Source organism: Panthera tigris, chromosome C1, assembly GCF_018350195.1.
Source record: "Panthera tigris isolate Pti1 chromosome C1, P.tigris_Pti1_mat1.1, whole genome shotgun sequence".
NCBI classification, from domain to species: Eukaryota; Metazoa; Chordata; class Mammalia; order Carnivora; family Felidae; genus Panthera; species Panthera tigris.
Genome location: NC_056667.1, coordinates 110,128,006 through 110,141,413, shown reverse-complemented (window position 1 = coordinate 110,141,413; position 13,408 = coordinate 110,128,006). Strand labels below are relative to the sequence as shown.

Sequence of the window (13,408 nt, the reverse complement as noted above, 5' to 3'; positions counted from 1 at the left end):
GGTCCGTGAGTTCCAGCCCCACATCAGGCTCTGTGCTGTCAGTTCAGAGCCTGGAGCCTGCTTGGGATTCTGTGTCTCCCTCTATCTCTGCCCCTCCCCACTCATGCTCTGTCTCTATCAAAAAATGAATAAACATTAAAAAAAAAAAAACTACCAAAGATAGGGGCACCTGGGTGACTCTTCGTTTCGGCTCAGGTCATGATCTCAAAGGTCATAAGCTTGAGCACAGCGTTGGGCTCTGCGCTGACAGCACAGACCCTGCTTGGGATTTCTCTCACCCTCTCTCTGCCCACCCCCCACCTCAAAATATGAATAACAATTTAAAACTATAACCAAGAGCTGGATGCTTAACTAAGCCATCCAGGAACCCCTAAAGAAATTTTTTTTAACTATGAAAGATCTAATTAGCTGGGAAGCTCTAACAATATAACCAGGTAACTAATTCATCACCAAATGGAAATTTCAGCCTCACTCAAAATAAACTGAAGCAGGGGCACCTGGGTGGCTTAGTTGAGTGTCCAACTTCGGCTCAGGTCACGATCTCACCATTCATGAGTTCAAGCCCTGCATCAGGCTCTGTGCTGGCAGCTGAGAGCCTAGAGCCTGCCTGGATTCCGTGTCTCCCTCTCTCTCTCTCTCTCCCTCTCCTGTTCACACTCTGTCTCTATCTCTCTCAGAAGTAAATAAACAAGCAAACAAACAAATAAATAAATAAATAGCTGAAGCAATTATAAAATAATTAATGCAAAGATGCACATTCTTTCTGGGAATCGACTGCCTAAATTATTTTTTTTTTTTAATGTTTATTTTTGAGAGAGACAGAGCACGAGCAGGGAAGGCAGAGAGGGAGACACAGAGTCGGAAGCAGGCTCCAGGCTCTGAGCTGTCAGCACAGAGCCTCATGCAGGGCTCAAACTCACGAACTCTCTAGATCATGACCTGAGCCAAAGTCAGACGCTTAAATGACTGAGCCACCCAGGTGCCCCTCAACTGCCTAAACTATTAATCATTGTGATTTGTTGCTGTCAAGAAACCAGAATCTTTTATATAAAAGTGTCTGGAAATTGCTAGACTCTTAATTAAAACACTGTTGGTGGCAACAGCATGCAACTCTGGCTTCCCAAGAAAGCCACAGATCTATTTTCAACAAGTTTTTTGTCATATTATGTGCAACATTTGAAATTAAGTACAGAAATAGAAAGAATAAAGCCCAATATAAAAATCTGAAAACAATTCCTGTAAAAATGTGAATGTACCATATAAAATCAATATTTCAGGGGCACCTGAGTGACTCGGTCGGTTAAGCATCCAACTCGATTTCAGCTCAGGTCATGATCTCCCAGTTCACAGGTTTGAGCCCCTCATCAGGCTCTATGCTAACAGTGCAGTGGGAATTCTCTCTCTCCTTCTCTCTGCCCCTCCCCCTGCTCTCGCTCTCTCCCCCTCAAAATATACATTTTTTAAATAAATAAACAAATAAACAAACAAAATGGGTATTTCAGAGCCCTACTAATTTCTCCAAATAATATGCTTTGGAAGTCTTGTTAAGACTTATTAAGTCTTTTTCCCACTCATTCTCAGATGATTCTTTACATAGAAGAACCTACCATAATCCAGTCCTTACAGGAGAGAAGGAAAAAAGCCTTAAAATAAACTTCCTCAAAATAAGGAAACACCAAGAAAATCAGTGTCCATAAGTAAAATTGGTTTACATGATTATTTGGATGATTAAGTAAGATGTCCCTGAAGAGCTTTAATATTAAAATATGCTATGTTAGTGGAAGGAGTTATTCTGATACAGTCTTTTTTGCTTTGCCTTTTTTTTTTTTTTTTTTTAATAGGATCTTTTAAAGGAAACTGGGTGTTTCTGGCTTTTGTCTGGGGGAGAACAGACAGGATCTTGAGGAATGTTTTGTAAAACATTATAGAAATAAAGTAGGTCTCTTAATCATAAACTATGTGGTTTACTTTAATAAGTAAAATTATTTCCAGTAAAGCATCAAAGATTTTTGGAATACTCAGACTTCGTAAACATGTCTTCACAAATTTCAAAACACACTGCTGAACCAAAAGATCTTTGCAGAGGGATTGATCTCATTTATTAAAGACCACAGTCAATGCAATAAGGAAGGCATACACAGGGATTTATCAAAAGTACTAATAATATTCTTCTTAAGTTGTGTGTACTCAGGGGTTCATTTTCTCTCCATGAGTGCTAGATCTGAAAACTAAAAACAGACCTTACCCCCGAATAAATCTCACGATAACTCCTTATGTCCATGTCCTTATTATATAAACCAGCATATATCTTATAACCCATTCAGTTTAAACTATTCACTATAGTTTAATTTTTCTGTTGTTAAATATATCATACATTGAAATATAATATGGACAGTTTTAAAGAATAGTAAAATGACCTTGAGTACTTAAATTACTTCCCTCTAACTACACTCCTCCTCTTCCCCCCCCCCCCACCCCCAAAAGAAACTCTACAATTCTGTCATCACAGCTTAGGAAGACATCATTATATCCATGTTGATATCACTTTTAAAACAGAAAAGAGGCAGTTTAACATAGAGATTGAGTATGAACTCTGGACCAAAAACCCTGGGTCCAAATCTTAGTCCCACTTCTTATAAGCTACCTGACCTTAAGACAGGTTTACTTAATTTTTCCATACCTTGGTTATTCGTTTGAAGTGTGGAACAAACAGTATTCAGCTCACAGGGTTACCAGAGATTAAACAAAGTTCTTAGAACATGCCCAATACATAGTTAAGTGTAATATGTCGGCTATAGTTAAAACTAAGAAGGTAAAACAAAAACTAAAGCATGTTAAAACTTGTAACCTGGGTTCTTTTTTAAGAGTATTATGCTTCTAAAATTCGTTTCAGTGTTCTTATTGATTCTGTGCTTTTACCCCTTCTCATGTGCATTCTAACTCTACACTTCTAACACTATCATGACCTCTGATAAAACTGGTAAAACTACACTTCTAACGCTATCATGACTCTTCTCCCATATTCTCCACCATCTTAAGTATGTGAAAATACCTTATCTTCCCTACTAAACTTTTTTTTTTAATGTTTATTTTGAGAGAGAGGGAGAGAGCACCCACACTGACAGTGTGGAGCCCGACGCAGGGCTCAATCCCCACAAACCATGAGATCACGACCTGAGCCAAATCAGTTAGTTGAATGAGCCACCCAGGCACCCCCACTACTAAACTTTAAGAAGGAGAGGGGTCATACCTTTTAAAAAGATTCTTCTACCAATGGTAGAAGCATATGCTCATTAATTTTAATGGCTCTGTTTCACTTGGAGTCCAATGCATAAGTATCAGTAAACCAGAGACTCATTTAGTCTCATGTACTCCTGGTGCTTAAAGGTTCTTTTAATCCCAGCCCATATACTGAGTGCTCCAAAGAAAAGAATAGAGGCACCTGGGCAGCTCAGGCAGTTAAGTGTCTGACTCTTGGTTTCGGCTCAGGTCATGAGCTCATGGTTGTGAGATAGAGACCTGCATCGGGCTCCGCACTGGGCATGGAGCCTGCTCAAAATTCTCCCTCACCCTGTCCTCCTCTCCCACTTGTGCGTGCTTGCTCTCTCAAAAACAAAACAAAACAAAAGAAGAATAACTGTGTATAAAATATGCTGACTTGCATGTGCTTTAGTAATGACTGGTATATGACACTTCTCAATTTTGCAGTATATTCAATTTCATACCTATGGACCAATCACCATCATCTTTTGAGTAGCAAATCTCGTAACGATAGGTTTGTGTTCGTTTTAACCTTAAAAATCTGATTGCTTTCTCTTGTGTAACTTCTTCCTTTTCCAAGAAGCATGAGAACGATCTCAGAAAGGACACTTAAAGGTAACCATAAATCCTGCGGTCAGTAGTACGGTATCATGGCTTCTGCCATGCGTAGGGATCCTGTATTCTTACAGCTGACGGTCTACGTTAAGAAGACATGATAACAGTCTTCAAATAAAGGGCTGCCATGAAGAAGACAGTATAGTATAGACTAATTTTTTTGTTATCCAGAGGCAGGACAAGTCATACAGAAGCAGATTTCTGATATAATGAATGAACCTTCTGAAAACTAGAGCTATCCAAAATTGGAAAAGAGAATCATCTGAGGTAGTGAATACTAGAATGCTAAAAATGTTTATGGGTAGAAGACGGGTTTTTAGGAATGATGTAGAAAAGGTTAAATATTTGATAGAGTTGAACTACATGCTCATAAACACCCCCTTCAATTAAAATGCTCTTATATTTTCCTTATAATTAAACCCAAGTTGCAGTCTAATGTACAACACTAACATGATGCAGGAGTATGCTTACCTGCCCAGTGTTTCAGAGTCTATGTGGGTTACAGGAACAGCAACCCTTCACAGAGGCCAACTGGCATTTTAGATGTTGGAAGATCCTATCCTTATTTGACTCTGTGATCCAATTTTCTATGTATAAAAGCTAAATTAAATTCACTTCAAATTTTATATGAAGAATTTCACAGCAGCCTTGAGACAACTGGAATCCCATCACCCTGGGGATCCTCAACCCACAAGCAAAGAACAGGAAAATCATAACACCAGTTTTACTGTTTTATAATCACTGCTAAATTTCAGAAAATTTAGAAAAACAGGGAATGACAGAAAATGGATACTTGGAACCTAATAACTTATCTACTATACCAGACCTGCCTGCTACTAGAACTACTACTTGGAGATACAATTAACTTGGTTTAATAGATTCATATTGGTCCCATATACTCATGGAGGTACTAAGAAAAAATATTTTTAAAAGGAAGCAAAAATCGTGAATAAGCTAGAACACATATCATAAAAGTACATGGAAGTTCATTATACTTTTGTATGTTTGAAATTTCCGTAGCAAAATTTAAAATATTTAAATTTAAAATTAAAAGAGCCCCCACATAAAGAAGAAAATTCTACTCTCAATTAATATAGACAGGATGCTGGTATATTTTTTAAGCTACAGGAGCAGATAATAACTCAGCATCCATTTACCATTATCCAAATTCACCTCAATTCAAATCTGAAGAATATCTCACATACATTCTACATTGCAGAGGAAAAGTTTTTTAAGTACTATTTAGAAACAGCTGCATCACCAAATTGGGTAACATTTCATTGGAACATGAAACTGAAAAATGTTATCATATGTCAGGTTTTCTTTTTTAATCCAAGATACATAGTGATTTTAAATCAGACTTCACAATTATTGTGGTCCTCCCTAGTCCTCTGTAAAAATAATTGTTTTGATACTTTAGAATATTGCTTTTAGTAACTACAATTATTGTGTTTCCTTTTTATTTCTTAGGATTTTCAAAGCCCAGAAAAAGTTGTCCGTCTTATTTCTGTTTAACAGCGAAGACTTCTATCAAGAGGAAAGATGCAATATTATCACAGCATTAGGCAAGGAGTCAAGTGATAAGATTCTAGTCCTGAATCTGAACTTATTTCAGATGACCCTGAACATGTCATTTACTCCTGCTGGGTTATGATGCTCATCCATAAAATAACTCCAGCTAAATAACTCCAAAGACTCCATCTAGTTCTGAAATTACACAATATTATAGCCATCATAGTGAGTACACTCTTTAATACGTACTATATCCTTATACTAGCTATCACCATACAGGAAGTACTGTGGATAAACCCACACAAAATGTGCAAAGCCAGGAATGTTTAAACAAATATGATTTCAAAAACTACTGGCTTGAAATATGAGTTAAATATCAAGGGCATTTATTTTCTTATCTAGAAAGCATCAACACTGAAGGCTTTATAAAGTTCTGGAACATTGTTAAAAGCTTATAATTTAATCAAGACTTGAAAGGAAAGGAAAATTGCTGAACAGTAATTTCTTGACACCCAATGTCTATGGTACTCATGTGTCTACCCTGCATTTATGTGTCAGAGGAAGATGTTACTTTTATGCTATACTGAAATCAAGAGATTGGAGTAGAATGTTTGTTAAATCAGTACAAATTCAAATTAAGCACTTGAGAAAACTACCTTCCTAGTTAACAATAAACCAATGAGATTACATGTTTTTATTAAATGTAAATGTTTTTGCCTCAATGTTTGTATTACATATATAAAACACAGTTAATTCCCTAACACCCACTGATTTCACATAAATGGTACTGATAAATTGTTAGCATTTTCACAGCCTTACTTTAAAACTAACCTAATCCAAGGTAAAACTATGGATTTCTTTTGTAGAAGGGAGTAATCATAAACGTTAGTTTCTAATTATGAAATCAATAAAAGTAAACAAGAAATCCCTCCAAAATTTAATAACAAGTGGGCCATGTAATGTATAAATGTGATATACTTTAAAAAAATACATTTTTTTAAACACCTGCTTGCAGAAACAGCAATAATGAGAAGTACAGCTATTGATACTTCAGGTAATCATTGTAATAGGACTACCAGGAGAATGTGAGCCATGTAAATAAAAAATATAGTGTCATTATGTTGGAGAAAGCTACCTGGGCTACAAGACAGGAAAAGGAATATAGCCCTAACAGATAAATACAGATAAGCAAGTAATTGGGGAGGGGGGTGGAATGACAGAAGGGGAACAGTTGTATTTAATTTATAGCTCAAAGAATTCAAAGATTTTAGTAGTAATAAAAATCTACAAAATGACTGTGAACCAGAAAGAGAGTTCAGGCTTCTTTAAAAAGGCTGGCGGAGACGGTGTATATGTAAAAAAATTGAATGGAGATGTAAGCTGGTATTGTGGTATTGTGATGATTTAACCACAAATGCCTTCCCTATTTAAATATTCCAATCAGGACTGTTAGTACACGTACCTCGGAGAATTCTTTCCTCATGGCAACGAAGAAAGTCCCAGATTCTAACAGTGCCGTCATCAGAGCATGTAGCAAATTTATTATCCGTGGGTGAGAAACTGTTACATGAAGACACACAGCAGGGGAAAGAAGTCAGCATTTAACAGATTATCTGTGCTTCTCAGACAGGGAAAAATAAAAACACTGTGCTGCGTTATAAACAGGAGAGGGAAGTACTCCAAGAGTGAAGAAGCCCTTAAAGAGAATGTTGTCAGCTAACAAAAGCATCTCATCAAAGGAAGAATTTAACACAGCAGTTGCGTCTTAGTTTTCAATCATTGATATTCAGAGACCTTTACCGGTGTATTATTAGCACTGATGCTTCCCACACTCCCCACAGTAGAATATTTCCTGTCATACCAACAGAAAACGTGAAGCTCATTTAAGTGTAGAAACTAAATGAAATCTGTTTTTGCAATATTCCTACAAACACGCTGTTAAATCACATTAGGAATACCGCTCCAAAAATTAGCATCAGCTTCTTCTGCCTGGGACACTTCATGACATGATGAGCTGAAAATTTTGGACAGGCTCTTTAAAACTCGTGGCTAAACATCACTACATACAATGTTTCTCGTTTATTTGCAAGGTCTGTGGAAAACTTTCACACCTTCTCCCTGGCAAGCTATTCCATGAATGTTGCTCCTTTTAGGGAAAACTTTAACACAGGGACCTTCAGACTGTGTTTGAAGCCAAAGGTAATCTCCTGCAAAGGATTTTGCCATCTTTACCTCCTTGCCATGAAAGACCATCACGTTTCTCATCTACCTCTAAGAACTTCCTTGAACTTTTGGGTCCTGTGACTAACAAAGAACCAACTGTGAAAACTCAATGTATGGGCAGGACACTACAGCACAGTCTTTGCAGAAGCATGTCAGTCCAACAATTTTTGTTAAGGCTCTGAACGTAGAAACAAGTGACTGCAGCGGATGATGTTTCTATAAAGATGTCAACCTCCTCCCACACATGGGCGGTACGACCGTAAAGAACGCTGCTTAGCTTTATTCTGAGGCTGCAGCAATTCGTCAGGCTTGTTTTTGAAACTTTGTTTTCCAGTTTTACTATGCATATCTCATTGATATGTAAAAATATACAACTCACTGAAAATACTTTAAACTCCACTTATTATTATACATTTGCATAACTGATGTTCTCAACAGTGAATCAGAAGAAAAAGTCCTAGAGTCCTCTTGACAATGGTCTGCTTACAGTTTCAAAGCTTGAAGAACCCATTCATTACTCCATTAACGTTTGCCACATCCAGGGTCACTTGTGAGTTTTTAGTCCTACTACACTTTCCTTTTGAAGTCGTGGCATAACCAAGCCAACCAGGTCTTCACTTAAGCCTTTTTTTCTTGTATTTTGTGTGAACTCTGAAGGTGTTTTCTGTAGGCTTTAGATTTTATTCAGTTGTATAATTAAAGACTGAATTCTTTATTTGGAATGAAAGATTCTTATCTTACACAGTAGGTAATAAAAAGGAATAACGTATACACATTATTAACCATAAATGAAAAGAGAAAACCAGTGCAAAATGCGGCAGACAATACATCTCTAACATATTGCAAAGGCTGATACCGGGACAACACTACTTCAGAAAAGTGCCAGCAAAATGGTGAATGTGTGAAAACAAAGAAAAATATTGTGTTTATAGGGTGCAGAAAGTATCCCAGAATCTGACAGAGCCCATGCATCTCTGCACCCAGAATACACTTAGAGAATAATTTAACCATGACAATAGGGACTACAGAAAATGGTATATTGTGTATAAACCTGGCCTCTCTAATCGCCTCCTTATGTGCCTGGAACATCTTGACGTTGTTCATGTTCGACTGCCAATATTTCACATATCCTCCATGGTCTGCTGTCAACATCCACATGTCATTATGTGACCAAGTCATGGCCCTCACTGGGCTATCATGAGCCTGTGAAAACATAAAACAGTTTAAACATTATATAAAAGAATGTATGACAGAAGGCTTTACAGGAGCAGACATCAACTCACAACAATTACTTGTCCAATTTCAAGTTTAAAACGCCAACAAAGTAACTGTATCTCCAGTTCGTTACAGGACCACAGGAGGATGCTACAGTCTGATGATTACTGTTACCTGTAATATTGTTTCAAAATTGAAGGTGAGTCCATTCCACAAAGTGAACTCTCCACTAGAAGCTCCAGTGACCAAACGTCTTCCTTCTGGAGTCCACTAGGAAAGAAAAAGAAGACAGGTTATCCAAGGTCACAATTCCTCAATCTAGTTAATTTTTAAAGCACTTAGAAAGGATTTATAAAATATCCAATAATCACCATTAAATAGACAATACTTTCACTGAATCGTAGTTCAGATTTATAAGTACTTTGTCAGAAAAAAAAAAAAATGTTAACACAGTGCAGGGAAAGCTCTAGCACTTTAGCCCATAAACTAAATTAATAATGGTAAATATATTATAAGTACCTGGTTAAGTTACATATACCTACATACATTAAAGAACCTTTAAAAACAAAATTTGCGAAGACCACATTTTTCTAGGATACAAGGCAGGCTAACAAATAAAATGGTCAGTCACCAAAAAAAAAAAAAAAGAATTACATCTGCTAGTGGACCAATTCAAGCAGAAAAGTTAGTGGTGTTTTATGAAAAAAGCTAATTTAAGGACATCAAGGCTATCAAACTTTTCCTGGCAACTAAATGTACTTTAAAAAGCTCTCCTCTGTTCACAGTATCAAGCAGTCTTATAGTGATCTACTTTCCAAAACATGTAATACAACACTCATGACTAACACTACAGCAATATTTTAATGCCATTATTTGTATACTGAAGGAAATCTGTAACATATGCTTATCAATTCAAAACACAACATTTTTTTCTCAACTTTTTATTTTCAAGTTTCCATGACAGATTACACACTAATTTTCCTTAGACAATGTAAATACATGAAATGAAAATACAACAACTGCATTTTCCAAACTAAAAATTGTAACACATACTTGAAAACTGGAAGTGTGCTTATCAGAATAGCAGGATGAGACACATAAAGACTATTTGGGGGGGTGCCTGGGTGGCTCAGTCAGTTAAGTGTTGACTCTTGGTTTCGGCTCAGGTCAACAATTTCACAGTTTGTGAGTTCAAGCCCCACATAGGGCTCCCCACTGACAGCTCAGAACCTGCTTGGGATTCTTTCTCTCTCCTTCTCTCTCTACCCCTCCCCTGCTTGCGCGCTCTCTCAAAATAAACAAAAATTTTTAAAAATAAGGGGCACCTGGGTGGCTCAGTTGGTTGAGTGTCTGACTCTTAGTTCCGGCTCAGATCATGATCTCACTGTTTCCAAGTTCAAGCCCCACAGTGGCTTCTGTGCTGACAGCACAGAGCCTGCTTGGGATTCTGTCTCCCCCCACCCTCTCTGTCCTTCCCCGACTTGCACGTGCACTCTCTCTCAAATAGAGTAAAAAAAAAATTTTTTTTTAAAGACTACTTGGTAAACCTGGCTTTTTACTGCTTACCTGCACATCACGACTTTGACTATTATGAATAAAATCTTCCTACTTTCCTAGTTCCTGTTATCTGCTATGGATTGTAACCAAGTAAATACTACAGGCAACCAACTATATAGGCACAGGACCCTGTTTTTATGTTTTAATTTCTTATAATTTGGACTCTGCCTCCACTATGTGCAAGTGTCTCCTAAGATCTTACAGTTTGATCACCATATAAGAAATTTATCTAATGAACTCCAACAAATAAAGTTTTACCCTTCTGTACTGTGATGCAAAACGCTCAGATTTTATTCATTTCAAAAGATGTTCTGGGGCGGCTGGGTGGCTCCATCAGTTAAGTGTCTGACTTTGGCTCAGGTCATGATCTCACAGTTTGTGATTTCGAGCCCTGCATCGGGGTCTGTGCTGACAGGTCAGAGCCTGCAGCCTGCTTTGGATTCTGTGTGTCCCTCCCTCTCTGCCCCTCCCCTGCTCATGTTCTGTGTGTGTGTGTGTGTGTGTGTGTGTGTGTGTGTGTGTGTGTGTGTGTGTCTGAAAAAAACTAAATAAACATTAAGAAAAAGAATGTTAAGGGGCGCCTGGGTGGCTCAGTCGGTTAAGCGTCCGACTTCGGCTCAGGTCATGATCTCACGGTCCGTGAGTTCGAGCCCTGCGTCGGGCTCTCTGCTGACAGCTCAGAGCCTGGAGCCTGTTTCAGATTCTGTGTCTCCCTCTCTCTGACCCTCCCCCATTCATGCTCTGTCTCTCTCTGTCTCAAAAATAAATAAACATTAAAAAAAAAATTTTTTTTTAAATATACATTTTTTAATTTCATGCAAAGGTATGGAGTACCTACTATGTACCTTAATGGAGCTAATATTTATGGTTGACCATTGGTCTTTAGCTCTTCTCAGGTGTTTTCCCTACTAGTGACACCTAACAGTCTTCATTAACCCTGAGATGCACTTTCTAAACAGCAGCAAAAGCATCCCTATTCAAGAGCAAGTCCGAGACCTGCTGCAATATAGATCCATGGCCTGCGCAGAGAATTCTATGGAAATTGTAACATGAAGAACAATCCAAAAGCAGTATCTTACTCAATGTCGCTATAGTGGGTAAGTGACTGGGTATTTCAAAAGATTTATTAGCAACACACTAATGTTCATACCAGATATATATTTAAAATAATTTAATTTTCTCTGTCCTGTTAAGTATATGTACAGATTAACTCAGGATTAACTTTTCCAAAAAACATCCAAAAGAATACTTACCCTAACAACAAATACGGGACACTTTACTTTATTTGTTGATGTTCGAACAAATTTTGTTGTTACTGCATTCATAGGATTATTCAACATCCCTATAGGTGGGACCAGCTACAAAAAGAGAAAATTGGGTTTTAAAGAGCTCCTGATTATGCACAGAGCATAAACCAGGGACAGAGCAAGGTAATTATTTCAACATGTAAAGACAAATTCAAGACTATACAGGACTTTCAAAAAAACTATTATTATAGATAATAATCAGTCAGTATTAATTAAATTTAAAAAACTGAGACACAGGACAGTTAAATGCCCATTATTAATAAACAAACAAAAAAATCAAGTACCAGATTTCACCAATTACCTCTCAAGGTCAACATAATAAAAACATGTTTCACAATAAGCCAAATTTAAAATTAGCTTTTGTATTCCACAGACTTTGAGGTAGTGCAGTCTTTTGTTAGACATGGCTTTAAGCCCCAAATAAAAAGTTCACCCACCATTAGAGTACAAGAAAAATTTTAATTGAGATAAAAACCAATGGAGTACATACATGTTATATTATCTCTTTAGGAATCTTTTGTTTTAATTATAAATCCGTAAAAAGAAAATTCCATGTTGCATTTGAGGTCACATAGTTTTAGGTTCAAATGTCCAAGCAAAGAGGTTTTATTAAACTAGTGTGACACATCTTAATACTCACATCATTATAATAACCTGCGTCAGGCTGAACTGCCCGCATGTCTCTCTGGTCTCTTTGCCATATTCTATTCTGTTTGAAATAAACAAATTAATTAATTAACATATGGCGCATTATACTCAGTTTCAAACTAAAGTAAGCATTAACAGAATGTAAGCTGCTATCAAATGGGGAGAAAATAGGATTAAAACCTTTTCACAGGTTCTAACACAAAGATAACAGTGGGTATCTTAAAGAGATCTTATCCTAGGGGTGCCTGAGTGGTTCAGTGGGTTAAGCACCAGAATCTTGATTTTGGCTCAGGTCATGACCTCTGTTGGTGAGGTTAAGCTACACCTTGGACTCTGCACTGACAACACAGAGCCTGCTTAGGATTTTCTCTCTCCCCCTCTCTCTGCACTTCTGCCACTCATGTGCACACAGCACTCCTTCTCTCTCTCTCAAACACAGAAAAAAATTTTTTTTCTATGTTTGTTTATTTTTGTGTGTGTGAGAGAAAGAACGAGCATGAATGGGGAAAGGGCAGAGAGAGAGGGAGAGAGAAATCCCAAGGAGACCCTGAGCTCCCAGCACAGAGCCTAACATGGGGCTCAAACCCACAACGTGTGAAATCATGACCTGAGCCAAAACCAAGAGTCGGACGCTTAACCGAGCAACCCAGGTGCCCCAGAAAAATTTTTTTTAAAAATCAGGGGCACCTGGGTGGCTCAGTCAGTTGTGTCTGACTTTAGCTCAGGTAACGACCTCACGGTTGGTGAGTTCAAGCCCCGTGTTGGGCATTGTGCTGACAGCTCAGAGCCTGCTTCAGATTCATTCATTCATTCATATTCTCTCTCTCTCTCTCTCTCTCTCTCTCTCTCTCTCTCTCTCTCTCGCCCCCTGCCCCTCCCCCCGACTCATATTCTGTCTCTCCCCTTCTCTCAAAAATAAACATTTAAAAAAATTAAAAATTAAGAGAGAGAGAGAGAGAGAGCTCTTACCCTACCTACATTGCTTAGAATCTCCCTCCTCTCTTTACTACACCTCATCCCCAACCAATCATCCAAGATATTGCTGACCATTCTCACCATACTTTAATAAA

The 13,408-nt window shown here is 37.7% G+C and overlaps 1 protein-coding gene across 7 annotated transcripts in view; it reads right to left on the bottom strand.

Annotated features, from left to right (window-relative positions):
* Positions 1–13,408, bottom strand: part of WDR33 (WD repeat domain 33) — a 107,979-nt gene that overhangs the window by 54,673 nt on the left and 39,898 nt on the right. For all 7 annotated transcript variants that reach the window (XM_042994169.1, XM_042994168.1, XM_007093103.3 and 4 more), the window contains exons 3-7: positions 12,331–12,399; positions 11,637–11,741; positions 9,001–9,096; positions 8,663–8,814; positions 6,851–6,948 (exon numbers count right to left, since the gene is read on the bottom strand). In XM_042994169.1, the coding sequence (XP_042850103.1) occupies positions 6,851–6,948; positions 8,663–8,814; positions 9,001–9,096; positions 11,637–11,741; positions 12,331–12,399 (520 nt within the window). The remainder of the gene's footprint in view (positions 1–6,850; positions 6,949–8,662; positions 8,815–9,000; positions 9,097–11,636; positions 11,742–12,330; positions 12,400–13,408) is intronic.